The sequence below is a fragment of the Bombina bombina genome, chromosome 1, assembly GCF_027579735.1.
Source record: "Bombina bombina isolate aBomBom1 chromosome 1, aBomBom1.pri, whole genome shotgun sequence".
In the NCBI taxonomy this organism is placed as follows: Eukaryota; Metazoa; Chordata; class Amphibia; order Anura; family Bombinatoridae; genus Bombina; species Bombina bombina.
The window spans coordinates 1,076,510,341-1,076,533,754 of record NC_069499.1 but is presented as its reverse complement, the minus strand read 5'-3'; the positions used below and the strand labels follow the sequence as shown (position 1 = coordinate 1,076,533,754).

The following is a 23,414-nucleotide window of genomic DNA, read 5'->3' as shown; positions in this document are numbered from 1 at the left end:
AATAACCGGAAAGCAGCTGGAAGCGAGCAGGATCGCTTCCAGCTGCTTTCCACACCGAGGACGTGCAGGGTACGTCCTCAGGCGTTAACTGCCTTTTTTTTTTGAGGACGTACCCTGCACGTCCTCGGTCGTTAAGGGGTTAAAACGGACACTGAACCCAATTTTTTTCTTTTGTGATTCAGATAGAGCATTTAATTTTAAGCAACTTTCTAATTTACTCCTATTAACAAATTTTCTTCATTCTTTTGGTATCTTTATTTGAAATGCAAGAATGTAAGTTTAGATGCCGGACCATTTTTGGTGAATAACCTGGGTTATTCTTGCTGATTGGTGGATAAATTCATCCACCAATAAAAAAAAAAGTGTTGTCCAGAGTACTTAACCAAAAAAGAAGCTTAGATGCCTTCTTTTTCAAATAAAGATTGCAAAGTGAACGAAGAAAAATTAATAAGAGTAAATTAGAAAGTTGCTTAAAATTGCATACTCTCTCTCAATCACAAAATATTTTTTTTTGGTTCATTGGCCCCTTTTATTGGAGGCCTCATAGAAACCCAGCATAAATCACGTTTTCAGGTACATGGCGTTTCCACATCACTACCATGTATCAGGTCTGTTAAAATGAAGTAACTAAAGGAAAGAAAGCAGACAGAACTGACAACATATGGAAATTACAAATAAGATATTTCTGTTTAACTTGGCTTATTCTAGTAGCACTCACCAACAAAAGATAAAGTGAACAGTAAAACAATGGCTAGCAGAACCCAAAAAGAAAAAATGAGGAGGGGAAAAACTAAACCCTCACAGGTAGCCAAACACATGGATAAAATGTTATGCTTTATTTAGAATCCATTATTGAACAAACAAAAAGCTTTTCTACCAGCTTTAGCCTCTGAAGAGAAACAAATAAACTATTCAAGGTGCTTTAGAAACATTCAATTATTCCATACTGCTGACTTTAAAGTACTCAGAAGTGATCTCTTCATCAGCTGCCATGTCATGAAGACTTATCTTGTACCCTTTAGACCAAGGAAAGAGTCTTCATTACACGACAAGCTGTGATGATGCAGAAAACATATGGTATTTTTAATCTTTGCCATTAGTGATTCTTTATGATGTCCTTCCACCATTGTTTTGCCCTGTAAAGATTTATGTGAAGAGAGCTAACCAAATTCAAGTGCAAACCAACAACAAAAAAACACCCAACAATTGTTAACGAAAGGCTTCTGAGCCTAGTTGACATGTCAGACACATTGACTTTCAAATCACTCGACATTTAAACGTATATATCACATAAAAAAATATTGCATGACACTAGTTTTAAGCAGACAGTAAATCTCAAACAATTAATATATCGACCCCTAGTTGTTTAAACACACACAGGGAGCTAAACTTCTCACACACCATCTCTGAAATATGATCCTGGCTAGAAGGAGATTGTTTCTCAGAGAAGTGTTTGAGAAGTTTAGCCGGGGAGGAGAGGGAGTAAGGAGCTGTACAGTATTACCGGAGAAGGTGGGAGACAAAGCTGGAGAGTTTAAAGGGACGGTATCCACTCATTTTCATATAACTGAATTTAATAGACACTACTATAAATAAGATGCACAGATACGGATATAAAAATCCAGTATAAAACTGTTTAAAAACGTACTTAGAAGCTCAGAATTTAGCTCTTTTTAAAAAGGTAGATGGAAAGCCCACTGCAAGTGGGAAAAAAGACCCCCCCCCATTCTTTTGCATATGAAAAGACCCTTTACACAAACAGGAGCAAGCTGGAGAAGGTAGCTGACAGTATTCACATAAAACTGTGGGGCTTGGTTAGGAGTCTGAAAATCAGAGCAATGTTATTTAAAAATAAGCAAAACTAAGCATTTTTTTATGGGCTATATAAATAGATCTACAAAACATTTATGCAAAGAAAAAAATGAGTGTATACTGTCCCTTTAAGCAGGTTCTGTATATCCATTTACGGTTCTTATTTTGCAAATAAAACAAGAGTTTCTCAGGAGAACTCCTAAAAAAAAATTTAAATGGATAACTCATAAAACTGCAGCTTCAATGAACCAGGCATGTCAGAGACTTCCTGGCTATAGGCAGTTAGGGAGTGAGGGGAAAACAATAGCTCAGTGATTAAAGTATAGGACATACATATTCAGTGAAACGCCCTGCATAGTTTTTCCCCCATTTTTAAGAGTTAGCTGCAAAATAGGTAATGCTGGACAGTTGCAGATTTTATCTACACAATGCTTTATTTAAATAGCACATATTAAAAGGGACAGTCTACACCTTGGTCATCTTAATGTCTTACCTTAGATTAAGCTGCAAACAACCTCCTGCACCTTTTCTATATCATGCAGCAGAAACAGTAAAAAAAAAAAAAAAAAAAGTTATTTTAAAATTAATTTAGTTTCTGGCCAGTTTGAAATGGCTGCCAAGCTCAGCCCACTGATGTCATCACAATCTGGGCTGCATATGGCATCCAATCCCAAAAGGTTCACTAGTTGAATTCAAGAGACTGTCAATGCTATTCAGCAGAGTGCCTAGATGCAGTCCAGATTGTGATATCAGTGGGCGAAGCTTGGCAGCCATTTCAAACTGGCCAGAAACAATATGTTAAAATAACTTTTTTACTGTTCCTGCTGCATGATATAGAAAGGGCGCAGGAGGCTATTTGCAGTTTAATCAAAGGTAAGACTTTAAAATGACTAAGGTGTAGACTGTCCCTTTAATGTTGGTGTATAATGCCCCTTTAAGACCTAATGTAGGACATTTTTCAGTGAGAAACCAACACATTATGTATAGGGATTTTTTTTAGCTGACCCTGCTGATTCAAACTATACCATAATTGTATGTATATATCATAACACGTAAGAACTCTACATCAAAATGTATGGGGAAAAGACATTTTCATTAAAAGTTTAATAAACAAAGTTGTGCACAAGGGTTATTCCCATATAAATAAGGGTTTTTTAGTATTGTTATACAACTTTGATGTGCACAGAGGGTCTCACATGAGCCTCTAGTCAAATAAATGCACATGTATGCATGTTAGTTGATCAACTAGCTATCAAAAACCTATATAAGGACTTTATTTTAAAAGGGATACTAAACATTTTTTTTCTTTAATGATTTGGATAGAGCATGCAATTTTAAGCAACTTTCTAATTTACTCCTATTATCATTTTTCTTCGTTCTCTTGGTATCTTTATTTGAAAAGAAGGAATGAAAGCTTAGGAGTCAGCCCATTTTAGGTTCAGCACCTCGGTACCATTTGCAGATTGGTGGCTAAATGTAGTAGGGCTGCAACAACTAATCGGTAAGTTTGATCATAAAAATAGTTGTCAACAAATCTCATTATAAATTAGGCGGTCAGCGATTAGTTGGTCAGTTGCACAGCACCAGCTGCTTTAATCTGATAATCTACTGCAACTAAGATTGTGCAAAAAAATTTTAATTTTTTTTTAATCTTTTTTCTATCCGATTAATCGGACAATAATCATCCGATTAATCGGATAGAAAAAATAATAAATAAAAATGTTTGCACAATACTATGTGCAGGAGTTAATCGGATTGAAGCAGCTGGTGCTGTGCAATTAACCAACTAATCGTTAAACACCTAATTGATAGAGATTCTTTGACAACTATTTTTATGATCAATCTTACCTATTAGTTGTTGCAGCCCTAAAATGTAGCCAATCAGCAATCGCTATCCACGGTGCTGAACCAAAAAAATGGGCCGGCTCCTAAAGGGATAGGAAAGTCAAAATTAAAGTTGCATGATTCAGATAGGGCATGTAATTTTAAGACACTTAAATTCACTTCAATTTCAAATGTGCTTTGTTCTCTTAGTATCCCTTGTTAGAAAATGAATACGCACATATACACTAGTGGGAGCTGCTGCTAATTGGTGCCTGCACACATTTGTCTCTTGTGATTGGCTAAATAGATATTTTCAGCTTCCTGTCAGTAGTGCAATGCTGTACCTTCAGCAATGGATAACAAGAGAATAAAAAAAATTTGCTAATAGAATTAAATCGGAAAGTTGTTTAAAATCGTATGTTCTATCTGAATCATAAAAGAAAATTTTGGGGTTTACTATCCCTTAAGTTTTTATTCCTGCTTCTTTAAATAAACATACAGAGAGAAAGAAGAAAAATTAATAGGAGCAAATTAGGAAGTCACTTAAAATTGCATTCTCTATCCTAATCATGAAAAAAAAAAATGTTGGTTTAGTATCGATTTTAAGAGGGGCTTATGGTCTTTAACAAAAAGGAGTATTTTAGATTTGCAAATGTATTTAAATGGACCCAAGACACACACCATTTCAAAGAGCAGGCATTTAAAACGGTGGGTCTTGGGTGTTTCTAGGGCTTAAGGGAGCGGAGATTAAGGGCTTTTGAACACTCATTCCTCTATCCAGCTCCCCTAAACTCCTTACTAAAGCCTGCAGTTCCAAGTCTATGGAAGTGAGGACATCCATGGACACCCCCACCAACCGGCCACCTCGTATGTGGGGGTAAGTGCAGGAGGAAAGCAATTAGCTCTAAAACTCCCCCCCCCCCCCATTAACAACACTTGGTTGTCAGACACTTTAAATGTGTTAAAGGGATGTTAAACGTATTATTTTATTATCGGTTATTTGTAGAGCGTCAAAAGATTCCGCAGCGCTATAAACAAAGGGGGAGTACAACAAAACAATTAGAGATCAAATGGGTAGAGGGCCCTGCCAAGAGTTGCACTGTTGTAGTCAGCTCTTAAGAAGGTGATCTACAAACAGCTGGACTCTTAAGCTTACATGCTAAGGGGGTTCAGGGGATAGCAATGGAGGAGAGGAACTGGTATTAGGAAAAGTTAGTGTAGGTTGTATGCATCCCTGAACAGTAGAGTCTTTAGGGAGCACTTGAAGCTTTTAAAACTAGAAGAGAGTCTTGTGGAGCGAGGCAGAGAGTTCCACAAGATGGGAGCCAGTCTGGAGAAGTCCTGTAAATGGGAGTGTGATGAGGTGGCATAAATTATGTTTTCTTTCATGTAATTGGCAAGAGTTCATGAGCTAGTGACGTATGGGATAGCAGATACCCAAGATGTGGAACTTCCACGCAAGAGTCACTAGAGAGGGAGGGATAAAATAAAGACAGCCAATTGCGCTGAAAAAAAATAATCCTCAACCCAAATCAAAAAGTTTTAATCTTATAATGAAAAAAACTGAAATTATAAGCAGAAGAATCAAACTGAAACAGCTGCCTGAAGTACTTTTCTACCAAAAACTGCTTCTGAAGAAGAAAAAACATAAAAATGGTAGAATTTAGTAAAAAGTATGCAAAGAAGACCAAGTTGCTGCTTTGCAAATCTGATCAACAGAAGCTTCATTTTTAAAAGCCCAGGAAGTAGAAACTGACCTAGTAGAATGAGCCGCAATCCTTTGAGGCAGGGATTTACCCGACTCCACATAAGCATGATGAATCAAAGACTTTAACCAAGACGCCAAAGAAATGGCAGAAGCCTTCTGACCTTTCCTAGAACCAGAAAAGATAACAAATAGACTAGAAGTCTTTCTGAAATCTTTAGTAGCTTCAACATAATATTTCAAAGCTCTTACTACATCCAAAGAATGTAAAGATCTCTCCAGAGAATTCTTAGGATTAGGACACAATGAAGGGACAACAATTTCTCTACTAATGTTGTTAGAATTCACAACTTTAGGTAAAAATTTAAATGAAGTCCGCAACACCGTCTTATCCTGATGAAAAATCAGAAAAGGAGATTCACAAGAAAGAGCAGATAACTCAGAAACTCTTCTAGCAGAAGAGATGGCCAAAAGAAACAAAAAACTTTCCAAGAAAGTAATTTAATATCCTGAGAATGCATAGGTTCAAAAGGAGGAGCCTGTAAAGCCCTCAGAACCAAATTAAGACTCCAAGGAGGAGAGATTGACTTAATGACAGGCTTGATACGAACCAAAGCCTGTACTAAACAATGAATATCAGGATGATTAGCAATCTTTCTGTGAAAAAGGACAGAGCAGAGATTTGTACTTTCAAAGAACTTGCAGACAAACCCTTATCCAAACCATCCTGAAGAATCTGTACAATTCTAGGAATTCTAAAAGAAGGCCAAGAGAATTTATGAGAAGAACACCAAGAAATGTAAGTCTTCCAAACTCGGTAATAAATCTTTCTAGACACAGACTTACGAGCCTGTAACAAAGTATTAATCACTGAGTCAGAGAAACCTCTATGACTAAGTATCAAGCGTTCAATCTCCATACCTTCAAATTTAATGATTTGAGATCCTGATGGAAAAATGGTCCTTGAGATAGGTCTGGCCTTAACGGAAGTGTCCAAGGTTGGCAACTGGCCATCCGAACGAGATCTGCATACCAAAACCTGTGTGGCCATGCTGGAGCCACCAGCAGTACAAACGAACGCTCCATTAGGATTTTGGAAATCACTTTTGGAAGAAGAAATATAGAGGCGGAAAGATATAAGCAGGTTGATAATTCCAGGGAAGAGACAACGCGTCCACCGCTTCCGCCTGAGGATCCCTGGATCTGGACAGATACCTGGGAAGTTTCTTGTTTAGATGAGAAGCCAATAGATCTATTTCTGGAAGTCCCCAGACTTGAACAATCTGAAGAAATACCTCTGGGTGAAGAAACCATTCGCCCGGATGTAAGGTCTGGCGGCTGAGATAATCCGCTTCCCAATTGTCTATACCTGGGATGTGAACCGCAGAGATTAGACAGGAGCTGGATTCCGCCCATACAAGTATCCGAGATACTTCTTTCATAGCTTGAGGACTGTGAGTCCCACCTTGATGATTGACATACACCACGGTTGTGACATTGTCTGAAAACAAATAAACTATTCTCTCTTCAGAAGAGGCCAGAACTGAAGAGCTCTGAAAATCGCACGGAGTTCCAAAATGTTGATTGGTAATCTCGCCTGCTGAGATTCCCAAACCCCCTGCGCTGTCAGAGATCCCAATACAGCTCCCCAACCTGAAAGACTCGCATCTGTTGAGATCACAGTCCAGGTTGGACGAACAAAAGAGGCCCCTTGAATTAAACTATGGTGATCCAACCACCAAGTCAGAGAAGATCGAACATTGAGATTTAAGGATATTAACTGATATCTTTGTATAATCCCTGCACCATTGGTTCAGCATGCAAAGCTGGAGAGGTCTCCTGTGAAAACGAGCAAAGGGGATCGCGTCCAATGCAGCAGTCATGAGACCTAGAATTTCCATGCACAAAGCTACCGAAGGGAATGATTGAGACTGAAGATTTCGACAGGCTGAAATCAATTTCAGACGTCTCTTTTCTGTTAGAGACAAAGTCATGGACACTGAATCTATCTGGAAACCCAAAAAGGTTACCCTTGTCTGAGGAATCAAGGAACTCTTTGGTAAATTGATCCTCCAACCATGTCTTTGAAGAAACAACACAAGTTGATTTGTATGAGATTCTGCAGAATGTAAAGACTGAGCAAGTACCAAGATATCGTCCAAATAAGGAAAGGCCAAAAGGAAGAGCAACAAACTGGTAATGCTTGTCTAGAAAAGAGAATCTCAGGAACGGATAGTGGTCTGGATGAATTGGAATATGAAGATATGCATCCTGTAAATCTATTGTAGACATATAATGCCCTTGCTGAACAAAAGGCAGAATAGTCCTTATAGTCACCATTTTGAATGTTGGTATCCTTACATAACGATTCAATATTTTTAGATCCAGAACTGGTCTGAAAGAATTCTCCTTTGGTACAATGAACAGATTTGAATAAAACCCCAGACCCCGTTCCACATCTGGAACTGGCACAATTACCCCAGCCGACTCCAGGTCTGAAACACATTTCAGAAATGCCTGAGCCTTTACTGGGTTTAATGGAATACGTGAGAGGAAAAATCTTCTCACAGACGGTCTTAACTTGAAACCTATTCTGTACCCTTGAGAAACAATGTTCTGAATCCAAAGATTTTGAGTCGAATTGATCAAAACATCTTTGAAAAATCGTAACCTGCCCCCTACCAGCTGTACTGGAATGAGGGCCGCACCTTCATGCGGATTTGGGAGCTGGTTTTGACTTCCTAAAAGGCTTGGATTTATTCCAGACTGGAGAAGGTTTCCAAATGGAAACTGTTCCTTTAGGGGAAGGGTCAGGCTTCTGTTCCTTATTCTGACGAAAGGAACGAAAACGATTAGCAGCCCTATATTTACCTTTAGATTTTTAATCCTGAGGCAAAAAAGCTCCCTTCCCCCTAGTAACAGTTGAAATTATTGAATCCAACTGAGAACCAAATAATTTATTACCTTGGAAAGAAAGAGAAAGCAACGTTGACTTAGAAGTCATATCTGCATTCCAAGATTTAAGCCATAAAGCTCTTCTAGCTAAAATAGATAAAGACATATACCTGACATCAATCTTAATGATATCAAAAATGGCATCACAAACAAAGTTATTAGCATGTTGAAGAAGTTTAACAATGCTATAAGCATTATGGTCTGACACTTGTTGCGCTAAAGCCTCCAACCAGAAGGTGGAAGCTGCAGCAACATCAGCCAAAGAAATAGCAGGTCTAAGAAGATTACCTGAACATAAATAAGCCTTCCTTAGAAATTATTCAAGCTTCCTATCTAAAAGATCCTTAAAAGAAGTACTATCTGCCGTAGGAATAGTAGTACGTTTAGCAAGAGTAGAAATAGCCCCATCAACTTTGGGGATTTTTTCCCAAAACTCTAATCTATCAGATGGCAAAGGGTACAATTTCTTAAACCTTGGAGAAGGAGTAAATGAAGTACCCAGACTATTCCATTCCCTAGAAATTACTTCTGAAATAGCATCAGGAACTGGAAAAACTTCTGGAATAACTACATGAGGTTTAAAAACTGAATTTAAACGCTTATTAGTTTTAATATCAAGAGGACTAGACTCCTCCATATCTAATGCAATTAACACTTCTTTAAGTAAAGAACAAATAAACTCCATCTTAAACAAATATGAAGATTTATCAGTGTCAATATCTGAGGCAGAATCTTCTGAACCAGATAGATCCTCATCAGAGATAGATAAGTCAGAATGATGGCGGTCATTTAAAAATTCATCTGAAATATGAGAAGTTTTAAAAGACCTTTTACGTTTACTAGAAGGAGGAATAACAGACAGAGCCTTCCGAATAGAATTAGAAACAAATTCTTTAACATTAACAGGAACATCCTGAACATTAGATGTTGAAGGAACAACAACAACAACAGGTAATGGATTATTACTAATGGAAATATTATCCGCGTTAGATAGTTTATCATGACAACTAACACAAACTACAGCCGGAGGAACAGATACCAAAAGTTTACAACAAATGCACTTAGCTTTGGTAGAACCAACATCAGACAGCATCTTTCCAGAAGTAGATTCTGATCCAGGGTCAGGTAGTGACATCTTGCAATATGTAATAGAAAAAACAACATATAAAGCAAAATGTATCAAATTCCTTAAATGACAGTTTCAGGAATGGGAAAAAATGCAAAACAAAACAAGCCTCTAGAAACCAGAAGCAACTAAAAAGTGAGACTGAAATAATGTGAAAAAACTGGCGCCAAGTATGACGCCAAAAAAACTTCTGCAACAAACATGCGCCAAAAATGACGCAACTACGTGAAAACTTCCGGCGCCAACTATGACGCTGGAAATGACGAAATTCTCGCGCCAAAAATGACGCAATAAATTGTAGCATTTTCTGCACCCGCGAGCCTAACAGCCCGCAATTTAAAAGAAAAAAGTCAATTGAAAATTTTAAGGTAAGAAAAAATATTTAGTTCTTATGCATTTTCCCAAAAAAAGAAACTGACAGTCTGAAAGAAGGAATACTGATTATCCTGAATCATGGCAAATATAAGTTTAAAACATATATTTAGAACTTTACATATAAAGTGCCAAACCATAGCTGAGAGTGTCATGAATAGAAATAAGACTTACTTACCCTAAGACAGTCATCTACATATAGTAGATGGCCAAACCAGTACTGAAACGAGAATCAGTAGAGGTAATGGTATATAAGAGTATATCGTCGATCTGAAAAGGGAGGTAGGAGAAGAAATCTCTACGACCGATAACAGAGAACCTATGAAATAGATCCCCTAGAGGAAGACCATAGTATTCAAATAGGCAATACTCTCTTCACATCCCTCTGACATTCACTGCACTCTGAGAGGAAAACCGGGCTTCAGCCTGCTGCGAAGCGCATATCAACGTAGAAATCTAGCACACACTTACTTCACCACCTCCATGGGAGGCAAAGTTTGTAAAACTGAATTGTGGGTCTGGTGAGGGGTGTATTTATAGGCATTTTGAGGTTTGGTAAACTTTGCCCCTCCTGGTAGGAATGTATATCCCATACGTCACTAGCTCATGGACTCTTGCCAATTACATGAAAGAAAGACAGTTAGTGACACGGGTTAGCAAGGAAGAAGATAGGTCTGGTGCAGAGAAGTAGATTTGGGTGTCGTCAGCATACAAATGATATTGTAAGCTGTGGGACTTTATTAGGGAACCTAGTGATGACGTGTAGATTGAGAAGAGAAGGGGACAGAGGACAGAGACTTGCGGTACTCCGACAGAAAGTGGTGACGGGGCAGAGGAGGCCCCAGAGAAGGCTACACTAAAGGTACGGTTTGACAGGTAGGAAGAGAGCCACAAGAGGGCTGTGTCACAGATGCCGAAGGATTTTGCTGTAAGTAGGTCGTTGGTAACCTTAACAATTGATGTCTCTGTGGAGTGATGGGGACGAAATCCAGATTGCAGTGGGTCAAGGAGGGAGTTTATTGTAAGGAAATGGGATAGGCGTGCATAAACTAGTTTTTCGAGAAGCTTTGAAGCAAGAGGGAAATAGGGCAGTAGTTGGATGGGGAGGTAGGATCAAGGGAAGGTTTTTTGAGGATAAGTGTGACCAGTGCATGTTTCAACGATGAGGGAAATATACCGGTGCTGAGGGAGAGGTTGAAAGTGTGTGAGTATAGGGGTGAGGGTAGCAGAGAGGGAGGGGAGTAGCTGTGAGGGGATAGGGTCAAGGGGACAGGTAGTGAGGTGAGAGTGCAGTATAAATACCGAAACTTCTTCCTCAGTGACAGGGGAGAATGAGCTAAGTTTAAGGTTATGTGGGTTGTGGTTGATTGAGAGCATTTGAGGGGGTGAGTGAAAGGAATTATGTTGAGAGCTGATTTCATTCAACTTAAGATGTAATTCCCCATCAAATTATTATTATACTTTATTTATGAAGCTCCAACATATTCTGCAGCGCTGCCCATGGATACAATTAATGTAAATAAAACAATATTATAACATTTGTAAGAGACAGGAGAAAATTTACAAACACATACAGGAGGAATTGAGGGCCCTATTCCCATGGGAATTTACAATCTAGAATAATTATGCACAGTGAAAGAATTTTGCAATGCACTTTCATTATTTATTTTGCCTGCTTTTCCTTTAATTTAAAGGGACACTGAACTCACATTTTTTTCTTTCGTGACTCAGATAGAGCATGACATTTTAAGCAACTTTCTAATTTACTCCTATTATAAAAAATGTCTTCATTCTCTTGCTATCTTTATTTGAAAAAAACAACATCTAAGCTTTTTTTGGTTCAGACTCTAGACAGCAATTTATTGGTGGATGAATTTATCCACCAATCAGCAAGGACAACCCGGGTTGTTCACCAAAAATGGGCCGGGATCTAAACTTACATTCTTGCATTTTAAATAAAGATACCAAGAGAATGAAGAAAATGTTATAATAGGAGTAAATTAGAAAGTTGCTTAAAATGTCATGCTCTATCTGAATTACGAAAGAAAAAAAATTGGGTTCAGTGTCCCTTTAAGTCTAAAGATTTTAGTATTTCCCCTCACCCCAGAGCATGTAGCACATTCCAAGAAATGCAGAACCCTGACAATCCTACAGTGACTGGTTATGTACAGGGACTTGATTATACCTGTCACAAATTAGTCACATCTCAGGAAGATAAACAAGAGGCTTTTAAAAGGGGTGTGTACTGGGCCTGCATATAAAGTATGTTTTTTAACCATTATATATAACTACACGTAGAGCAGGTACTGTGTGTTTTGTTCTGCAATTTGCTGCCTACATGGTACACCGAGATTTCTCAGAGCAGTACATTAACTTAGCCTAAATGGACACAATAAAAAAAAAAAAAGAGAAACATGATGACTGGTGTTTAAGAGGTTACTTACCATACTGCTCTGTGCTAACAAACCTGAAAGTTTTAAAAGGGTTTATTTTGTATGCATATATTACTATACAGTGCTTAATTGCTGTGCACATACGGTGCATATATTAAACAAACATATTCAACCACAACACTGTACTAAGTGTTGTTTGTGACTTTATATGTACAAACATAAGTAATTACTTTAACAAACCATACTTACAGTAGAGTACTTTTTTTGTTTTGTTTTGTTTTTAAACACAAACTTAATATAACCTATAGTGCTATACAAAATTTATAGCAACAAATAAAAAGCACTTATTTGGAGTATAAAATAAATCAGGTATATTAAAACTCCTTTGGCGAGTGTATAAATGTATTTCAAGGACATTTAATGTCAGTAAATATTATTAACTCTAAAGTGACCGAATATAAATATGCATAATATGATAAAAAAAAAAAAATCTGATTAATCACTGACTATGAAACTTTAGGTCTGGCGCCAAAATCCTAAGCAAGTACTGTATTTCAAGATTTGTTTTAGGAGGTATCATTAGGTGTTAATGATTTAAATATTTTGGCAAGTTTGACCACTTTTTTTTAGTCTATTAACATTACATATTTATAGGTTAGATGCTTTTTAAAATTAGATATTTTATCTAAAGATTACTAAGTAGGTATCAGTATTTCACACTTCTATTTTGCTAACAAAAATTTATCCATGCTTGAGGGAAACCAATTCTGTGCACTTAATTCATCACGGAAATAATGACAAAAATGTAACATCAGTTTACTCATAGTTTTAATATACTCCAACTACATGGGGATTTACGTCCCTTTAAAGTGTGAATAATGCTCCCGGTGTGTAAAACATGCTTTTTGGCCTATCTAGAGAGCGTGGAACGGTTGTTTTTCCCCCCTCATTCCCTTGCTATCTTTACCTGAAAAGGCAAGAATGTAAGCTTAGGAGCCTGCACACATTTTTGGTTCTTTGGTTCAGTACCTGGGTAGCGCTTGAAGGTTGGTGTCTAAATGTAGCCAATCAGCAAGCACTACTCAGGTGCTAAATGAAAAATGGGCCAGCTCCTATGTTTACATTCTTGATTTTTCAAATAAAGATACCAGGAGAATGAAGAAAAATTGATAATAGGAGTAAATTAGAAAGTAGAATAAAATTGCATGCTCTGAATCATCAGTTTAATTTTGACTAGACTATCCCTTTAACATATTTTTAATTGTTACTGTAACTTTATAAGTTTGTTATGTAAAACATCTACAGTTAAATATTGCTTCTGAATAATGACAACCTTTCTATTCATAGACTGAACACTATTATATAATAATATGGGCGTAGGGCATAGCAAAAAGAAGCAGTTTGTTTATGAACACAGGATGTGTTGGTTTTACATAATTATATTGCTTTATTTTAAAAAGGTACTTAATGCATTTGTAATTAAATAAATTAAAGTGAATGTAAAGTCAATAAGTGCCCGGTTGCTAAAAATACTCTTAAAAACAGGGGCACTTTCAGTCATTAAACTTTAAAATGAATGTTTCTTTTTTAAAATACTTACTTTTTCTGTATGTTAAACAGACCGGCGATCCTCCGCCCGCAGCTCCTGCTGTAGTTAGCACAGCAATGACGAATCCGGCTTCCTCCAATCATTGCGTGCCCCCTTTGGCGTCCAGCTCGTGAGGCAATGAAGCGATTGGAGGAAGCTGGTTCATCATCGATCTGCTAACTACAGCAGGAGAAGCGGGCAGAGGATCGCCGGTCATCTTTCCATAAAGAAAAAGGTAAGTACTGTATTTTTAAAAAGGAGCTTTAATGTAAAACTTTAATGAATAAAGGTGTCCCTGTATTTAAGAGTATTTTTAGATACTGGGCACTTTTTCATTAAACGTTACATTCACTTTAAGGTTAATGATCTTTAAAAAAAAAAAAAAATGGACCAAATTTAAGTTTAAGTTTTTTTTTTACATTGCTCAATAATTCCTTTTTTAACTTTATAAATACTTTTGTAAATCAATATGTGCACCCCTGCTCAGAGTCCATGTTGACATACCCCTTCCTACGTTTTTTTTTTTCCTTCATTGAAAAGCAACAAGGCAGTAAAGTTAGTCACACAACATACTTCCCTTCGTGCAGACTGTATGGGCATTTTCGCAGATCACACATGAGATACTTTGTGATTGGCTGTAGCACACAGTGGAGGTGTTGCTGGTTCAGACAATTACATGGAGGTGTTCCCTCTTCACCAATCCATATTAGCCCAAAATATTTTTTACAAAAATATCAGTAACATGTAGTTTATTACTCAAAGCAAAGGACGTGTCAAATGAAGAAAAAAAAAAAAAAAACAGCAGTAAATCTGGGGAACTTATTCGTATTGGGAGGAAACAATGTTTATTGCAATCCACAAGGGGCTTAACATTTGGTGTACAATTACAGTATGTACACTGTGCACTTATAGAAAAATACTTTAAAGACACATTAAGAAAAGATCAAATGGATGGGAGTCCGTGGGATCATGTGGGTGGGGAGGGGAGTACCAGGGAGCTGGGTGATGTTAAAATAAATGATTAAAAATAGCAAAGATATTAATGTGCAAAGCATACTATGATCACACTGGATGGTTATTCCCGTGTTGCGAAAGCTCTCTCAAAATGTATGCACGGCTCTAGAGTTACTCTGGTCGCCAACATTTTCACAGATCCCACATAGTTGCTGATGTTTTCTGATATATTTTAAGTTAATATTTGTGAAGTGAAGATGAACACCTTCACTGGGGTGTGTAATTGCCTGAACCAGCAACACCTCCACCGGGCATTAGAGACAATCACAAAGTATCCCATGTGGGATCTGCAAAAATGCATATGATGTGAGTTTGTGGCCAGATATAGGAAACCAATTGGCTGCACCACTTACTGCTTTTCAAATAACATGTTAAAAAAAAACAACAAAAAGCTCAGGAATAGTCAGCCTGACCACTTAGCAAGCAACTTGGTGTGATAATATTTGCTTTAGATATGGATGAGTAAGGTAAGAAGGGTACATTGAGCAATGCAATTATGCAGTACTGTACTTTAAAGTTTCTAAAATAAAGCAGTATAATTATGTAAAGCCAACACATCCCTGTGTCCTCAACAGCCTGTAACAAAAAGGCAAGTGAATCTGATAACATGGCACTAGACTGGTACTACTGCTTCTAACTTAGGCACCTTTTGTTATGTTCTACACCCTTATCCAAACTGATGTCAGGGACAGTACATTCTTTCATTATAGAACATTATTCATTGTGAAGAGCATTTGCATATCCTTACCCAGAATCCCTTGCTCCAGTGGAAACACTTATTTTCTCCACAGAAACCTTAAACTATGCAAAGTGGCTATACAATGATCTGTTGTCCATCATACTCAGAGGAAGTGGGGTACTTATCTTTTTACTCATAATAACCAGTGCTCTCCACAGAAAATGTTGCTAGTCAGGATGCATTATGAAGTAGCCGGATGTAATATTTTCGATTATATAAATTTTCAGCTATCCAGAGCACAAATTACATGCATAATTTAACAAATGTATTTCAGTGAGAAACCTAAAGTTAGTGAAAAAGTAGGGTTTTTCAGGGATTCCTGACAGATATCAGTGTTACAATAAAACTGGGCCTAGATATATAAAATATACACACACATGAAGGGTTTTTCAGGGATTCCTGACAGATATCAGTGTTACAATAAAACTATCGCTAATTTTGGAAGAAAAAAAAAAAAATGGTTTGGAAATAGCCAAGTGCTACTTGTACTTATTGCCCTATAACTTGCAAAAAAAGCAAAGAACATGTAAACATTGGGTATTTCTAAACTCAGGACAAAAATTAGAAACTATTTAGCATGACTGTTTTAGGTGATTGTAGATACGTTACAGATTTTGGGGGTCAAAGTTCGAAATTTTTTGGGTTTCTTTCCATTTTTCCATCATATTTTATCAAAAAAATTATAGTAAATTATAAGATATGATGAAAATAATTGTATCTTTAGAAAGTCCATTTAATAGCGAGAAAAATAATATGTATGGGTACAGTAAATGAGTAAGAGGAAAATTACAGCTAAACACAAACACCACAGAAATGTAAAAATAGCCCTAGTCCTTAAGGGTAAATTTTTTTTAAAAAAATGGTCTGGACACTAAGGGGTTAAAATAGGATGATGTGCTATCGAAATCATTAAAGAACAATTGTGTTTTGTGTTGCTTTAAACCACAAAATATTTCACCTTATTACTTAACATAATGCTATTACGCCCCTCAACGTATTCTGCCTTTATGAGAGATTTCATAACATGTTATTTATTTTGAACACTAAGGACTTCATGAAAAAAATGCCAACATATAGAGAAACCATGCATTTTTTTAACATTGTAATGAATGAATGTGTCTCTCCTTGATACGTAAAACCACACTTATAGAGATATACAGCTCTCAAACTAAAATGTGCCTTTCTAAAATGCTTTGAGGGACCTTGCAGTGCCTGACAAGACTTCTAAAATAATAATTTTGCCAGATAAGAGAACTTTAGGGAATCTGGTGAGGTTATGTTTAAATTCAAACATTTGGTAAATGTTTGTAGGTGTAGTATGTCCCCTATAGATAAAGGAAATACTTACATAGTAAGAACACATTGAATAGTAATTTCAAACTTTGGTTTGGTGGCCTTAAAATGGAGCAAACAGTCCGAGATGGTTGACAAGCAGCAACAGCAAGTACATTTGAATGTAAGCAAAACTGCAGATGACAAATGCTCACCCAGAACTCAGAGGGACAGGTTCCCTTATTGGGAACAAAAGTCTCCTCACTTGTTAACAAATTAGGAGCATATACTCATGTGGCAGATTCAAAACTGCTGGCTCGCAGATTTTTTCAGCTGGCTCCTAGGTTTTTGAAGAAATTGGTCAAGCCCTGGTTTAACTTGATAAATAAAGCTAACTCAAATGGTGGTCTTTTGGGAACTTCACGTTTCAGAAAACCTGCAGGAGGTAGTAATATTTTTAAATAACGTTTACTGTACAACCTTTAACAGATGCATGAAGAGCATATTTAACAGAAAGCAAATTAGTGTAATTTATTTAAGTATAAAAGAATAAAAAATGCATAGCGGCGTTGGCTTTAGGACATATTTAATGGGCACATCACCCGCCTGATTTTACTGACCACCTGGCTAATATTCAAACCAAAATTAAGCTAAAATTAGTTAATATTCATTGTTTTCAATGTTTGCTGCACAAGTTATCATGAAATGGATATGTATTAAATTATGTATTTATGTTTTGCTTTGGACAGCATAAAGGAATATTAAAGCCAAATTTTTTTTTTATGGTTCAGATAGCGCATAAAATTTTAAGCAACTTTCTAATTTACTCCTATTATCAATGTATCTTTGTTCTCTTTCTATCTTTATTTAAAAAGCAGGAATGAAAAGCTTAGGCGTTGGCCCATTTTAGGTTCAGCACCCTGGATAGAGCTTGCTGATTGGTGGCTTTATTTAGCTACCAATAAGCAAGCGTAACCCAGGTTCGGAACCAAAAATGATAACAAGAGAACGAAGAAAAATTGATAAAATAAGTAAATTAGAAAGTTGCATGCTCTATCTGAATCATTAAAGAAATAATGTGTTTAATATCCATTTAAAGTAACATCTATAAATAACAGAAAATATTATTTTACAAAGTATTACATTGTCCCCATGCAGCTTCTTCATAATGCCACCCAGCTGGCAAAGTTTTTTTGTGGAGAACACTGCATAGCATTATCTACTTACAACAGGGATAGGCAAATGTATTTGGAATTCAAAAGCCAAAAGGAATATTAAAAAGGAGCTAGTTTCATTTCTATACGGATGCTAAAAAAAAAAAAATTATATAGATATATATTTATTTATTAAAGGGACACTGAACCCAAATGTTTTCTTTCGTGATTCAGATACAGCATGAAATTTTAAGCAACTTTCTAATTTACTCCTATTATCAAATTTTCTTCATTCTCTTGGTATCTTTATTTGAAATGCAAGAATGTAACTTTAGATGCCGGCCCATTTTTGGTGAACAACCTGGGTTGTTTTTGCCGATTGGTGAATTCATCAATAAAAAAGTGCTGTCCAGAGTCCTGAACTAATAAAAACGTGTAGATGCCTTCTTTTTCAAATAAAGATAGGAAGAGAACGAAGAAAAATTGATAATAGGAGTAAATTAGAAAGTTGCTTAAAATTGCCTGCTCTATTGGAATCACAAAAGAAAAAAAATTGGGTTCAGTGTCCCTTTAACCCCTTAATGACCGGACCATTTTTCAATTTTCTTACCCTTAATGACAATGGCTATTTTTACATTTCTGCAGTGTTTGTGTTTAGCTGTAATTTTCCTCTTACTCATTTACTTTACCCACACATATTATATACCGTTTTTCTCGCCATTAAATGGACTTTCTAAAGATACCATTATTTTCATCATATCTTATAATTTACTATAAAAAAATATAAAATATGATATGAGGAAAAAAAAAAAAAAAAAAAAAAAAAAAAAAAAAAAACTCTTTTTCTAACTTTTACCCCCAAAAGCTGTTACACATCTACAACCACCAAAATACACACATTCTAAATAGTTTCTAAATTTTGTCCCGAGTTTAGAAATACCCAATGTTTACATGTTCTTTGCAAGTTATAGGGCCATAAATATAAGTAGCACTTTGCTATTTCCAAACCACTTTTTTTCAAAATTAGCGCTAGTTACATTGGAACACTGATATCTTTCAGGAATCCCTGAATATCCCTTGACATGTATATATTTATATTTAGAAGACATCCCAAAGCATTTATCTAGGCCCATTTTGGTATATTTCATGCCACCATTTCACCGCCAAATGCGATCAAATAAAAAAAAATTGTTTCCTTTTTCACAATTTTTTTCACAAACTTTAGGTTTCTCGCTGAATTTATTTACAAACAGCTTGTGCAATTATGGCACAAACGGTTGTAAATGCTTCTCTAGGATCTCCTTTGTTCAGAAATAGCAGACATATATGGCTTTGGTGTTGCTTTTTGGCAATTAGGAGGTCGCTAAATGCCACTGCCCACCACACGTGTATTATGCCCAGCAGTGAAGGGGTTAATTAGGGAGCTTGTAGGGTTAATTTTAGCTTTAGTGTAGTGCAGTAGACAACCCCAAGTATTGATCTAGGCCCATTTTGGTATATTTCATGCCACCATTTCACCGCCAAACGCGATCAAATAAAAAGAAATTGTTTCCTTTTTCAGCTTGTGCAATTATGGCACAAATGGTTGTAAATGCTTCTCTAGGATCCCCTTTGTTCAGAAATAGCAGACATATATGGCTTTGGCGTTGCTTTTTGGTAATTAGAAGGCCGCTAAATGCTGCTGTGCATCACACGTTTATTATGGCTAGCAGTGAAGGGGTTAATTAGGTAGCTTATAGGGAGCTTTCAGGGTTAATTTTAGCTTTAGTGTAGAGATCAGCCTCCCACCTGACACATCATACCCCCTGATCCCTCCCAAACAGCTCTCTTCCCTCTCCCACCCCACAATTGTCTTCGCCATCTTAAGTACTGGCAGAAAGTCTGCCAGTACTAAAATAAGTTTTTGTTTTGTTTTTTAAAAAAATAATTCTGCTGTGTAGGATTCCCCCCTTATCCATAACCTCCCTGCCCCCCCCCCCAACAGCTCTCTAACTCCCACCCCCCCTCTGCCTTATTGTGCACCATATTGGGTACTGGCAGCTGTCTGCCAGTACCCAGTTTGGAATCAAATGTTTATTTTTTTATTTATTTTTTAAGTTTTTCTGTAGGGTAGCTTCCCCCCCTCAACACCCAACCCCCCACCCCCTCCCAGATTGTTAATATTTTTTACTCCCATCCTGTCCCACCTTGTGCCTCTTCCACTTCAATGTTTTGGGCAGTTTCACACGTGCACCCACACGCGATCCCGCCCCCCCTCCTCTACTGATGGCCGCCCACTCGCCTCCCTGGACACGCACGCTCCCACCCACCAACCAACAATCATAGCCATCAATAGCCGATGCAGAGAGGGTCACAGAGTGGCTCTCTCTGCATCGGACTGCTTAAAACAGTTATTGCAGGATGCCTCTATATCAAGGCATCACTGCAATAACATGAAAGTGGCTGAAAGCGATCAGGATCGATTCCACTGCTTTCAAAAAGCGACGACGTACAGGTCGTTAAGGACATTTTTTTGGAGGACGTACCCTGCACGTCGGTCATTAAGGGGTTAATGAGAAAGCGTAAAGTGAAAAGCGACTGCGTCAGGGGCATCCGTTAATTTTTTAACTGCACTCTGTTGTTTAAGACCACAATCATAACAAATTTAGCCTTAAATATATTGTTGCTTAAGAATGGGGGGGGGGGGAAGGAGACGATAATTTTAACAGAACGATTACTGTACCCCAATATAGGGGATACAGGGCATTGATCCCAATTAGAGGTTTTTCCTTAAGGGGACACTGAACACAATTTTTTTCTTTCGCGATTCAGATAGAGCATGTCATTTTAAGTAACTTTCTAATTTACTCCTATTATCAATTTCTTTGTTCTCTTGCTATCTTTATTTGAAAAAGACAAAATCTAAGCTTTTTTTGGTTTAGACTCTGGACAGCACTTTTTTATTGGTGGATGAATTTATCCACCAATCAGCAAGAACAACCCAGGTTGTTCACCAAAATTGGGCTGGCATCTAAACTTACATTTTTGCATTTCAAATAAAGATACCAAGAGAATGAAGAAAATTTGATAATAGGAGTAAATTAGAAAGTTGCTTAAAATGTCATGCTCTATCTGAATCATGCAAGAAATAATTTGGGTTCAGTGTCCCTTTAACACAACATTACAATCTCATCTCCCCCAAACCTACTGTATTTTCCCTTTGTACCTATCCAGTGTTTAGCAACATTGTAAATTCTGATTACACTCACTGTATCAAGTCTCTTCCAACAGAGCTGTGTTTTTAATGTTTTCTTTCTGGCACGCTAAAATAATTCATTCTAAAATTATTATTGAAGCTGTCATTTTATTGAATATTTAGTAAAAGTTAAATTTTAACCTGTGTTTATTAATTAAAGTGCTAAAAGAGCATTCTTTTTGTTTTCCCTATTTATTATATAGGGTTTCTTTCTGAGTACATGGGTTTTTCTATCTCCTGCAAAAGTTGGAAGCACATAAGTCAGATTTCTGCAACATTATACAGTTTAACAAAATGATAGTAGCTCATTTATATCTGTACTTTATTGACCTTAAAGGAGATAAAATATGTTTAAACGGGTACTACAAAACAATACAAAAGGTTTTTAAAACCGTGTTCAGCTTGCTCCCAGTAGTGCTCTGCTGCTCCTTCAAGAAAGGATATCAAGAGAATGAAGCAAATTTCATAATACAAGTAAATCTGAAAGTAATTTCAAATTGTATGCTCTGAATCATGAAAGAAAAATTGGGTTGCATGTCACTTTAAACATACAGTTACTTATTTAATGCAAGCCCAGCCCACATTGCATATTTTAAGCAGCTTTAATGTGTACAAGGAACATTTTGTTGAGTATGTTAACAACAATGTTTATTTATATTTTCCCCAGGTGGAACTGGTCCTCTCCACCTCCAGTGGGCTACAACACTCAATGAACAGAAGTACAAAAAAGTAGAAGCCATTATTTAAAAAGATAAAGATTGTTTAATAAAGTAGAGTGAATGAACACAGAGTAGTAAATTAAATCTACTGGAAATAGTTTAGAAAATAAAAGTAAAACTTTAGAATACTACAATGACCAAGTATGCCTATGTAACAAATCATAAATGCCAGAGAATTTTGAGGGGCCAGCAGCACCATAGAGCAATGCATATCTGGCAACGTAAGCACCATACTACAACATTCTTACAAGACAACTTTCACAAGGGAATGGCATTCCACTGGAGCTGTTAAGCGGGGCTCAGTTTTCTTCAAAACATTTCAATAGTAAATGTCAGGAGTTATTGGTCTATAGATGTCAAGCAAAAAAATACACAAACTTGAAAAAAATATTCCCAAACATTTTTTCCCTTTTTGATGTATTCTTGAAATTCTTATGGCATTGACAAATGAAGTATGCTAAAATAAAAAAAATACTATATCAAAATTATAACACTAAACTAAGAATTAGCTAATCCTGTTACTTCTGGTGGTTCCTTACATGTTTAAATCATGCTAATTCCCCCGATTCCCATACTCCGAGAAATTATTTGACAATCGCATTAATATTATGGCTGGATTTAAAGTTTCAAAACAAACAAAAATATATTTGAATCCTTGTTATAAGAAATACCTTACACTGGGTGACAAATCTTTAAAAAAAAAAAATGAATGTTTAACCTCAAGACAAAAACATATTATGGACAATTCTGTACCTTTTTCATAGCCATCCCTAATTTTGTAAATCACTAAGGCTGACATCCCATGATAGCGACAATCTGATATATTAATAAGAAATTGTATTATAATGCAGACCTTTGGACACCTGATCATTAATCATTTGTATCATATTTATTGCCGCTGTGTTCTAGCTCTACCTGAGCAGGATGTAGCAGTGCCCTACTATACACGCACCTTGCTCTTCACCTCCACAGTACACAGGGACTTGGTGCTGCTCGCCGCACGGTATCCACGGTTCATGTTGCCCTTTTCCAGGAGCTCTAACGACTCCCGCTTCTTTCTCCAGCCACTAAACCCTCCACCTTTCTCCTCGAAACTACACCGTATCAATGTCTCAAGACCTTCCCCTCTCCGTCACCGGGGCCTCCTGCGTCACCTTACACCGACCTCCTCCCACGGGATAAGGGAACGGCCTCGATCTCAGGCAGTGCGCGCACCTGTCCTAGGACCCCCGGCGCGCGCAGGTATCGCGAGCTACTTGGGATGCAGCGCGTCAACTTTCTTCCTCCCATCTCATTGGTCAATGGCTCTGATCGCTCCTGAGGAAAGTCCGACCCCTTTCCACTGGCATGCGAAGCCACCTGCAGAGTAGGAGGAGACGAAAAGGTTACACAGAAAGGTTGGGAAAGAAAAGTGTGCGTACGTGCTGACGTCACGTCGACAGGCTGCCATGACAACAGTAACAAATGCTTGGCTGGCATAAAACGAAGGATTTTCCAATGCAGAAT

At 37.1% G+C, this 23,414-nt stretch overlaps 1 protein-coding gene across 1 annotated transcript in view; it reads right to left on the bottom strand.

The window, feature by feature from the left end:
• PARD6B (par-6 family cell polarity regulator beta) overlaps positions 1-23,192 on the bottom strand; it is a 69,014-nt gene extending 45,822 nt beyond the window's left edge. Inside the window, exon 1 of the mRNA XM_053692865.1 lies at positions 22,861-23,192. Within this exon, the coding sequence (XP_053548840.1) occupies positions 22,861-22,926 (66 nt within the window). The 5' untranslated portion in view covers positions 22,927-23,192. The remainder of the gene's footprint in view (positions 1-22,860) is intronic.
• Positions 23,193-23,414: the final 222 nt, after the last annotated feature.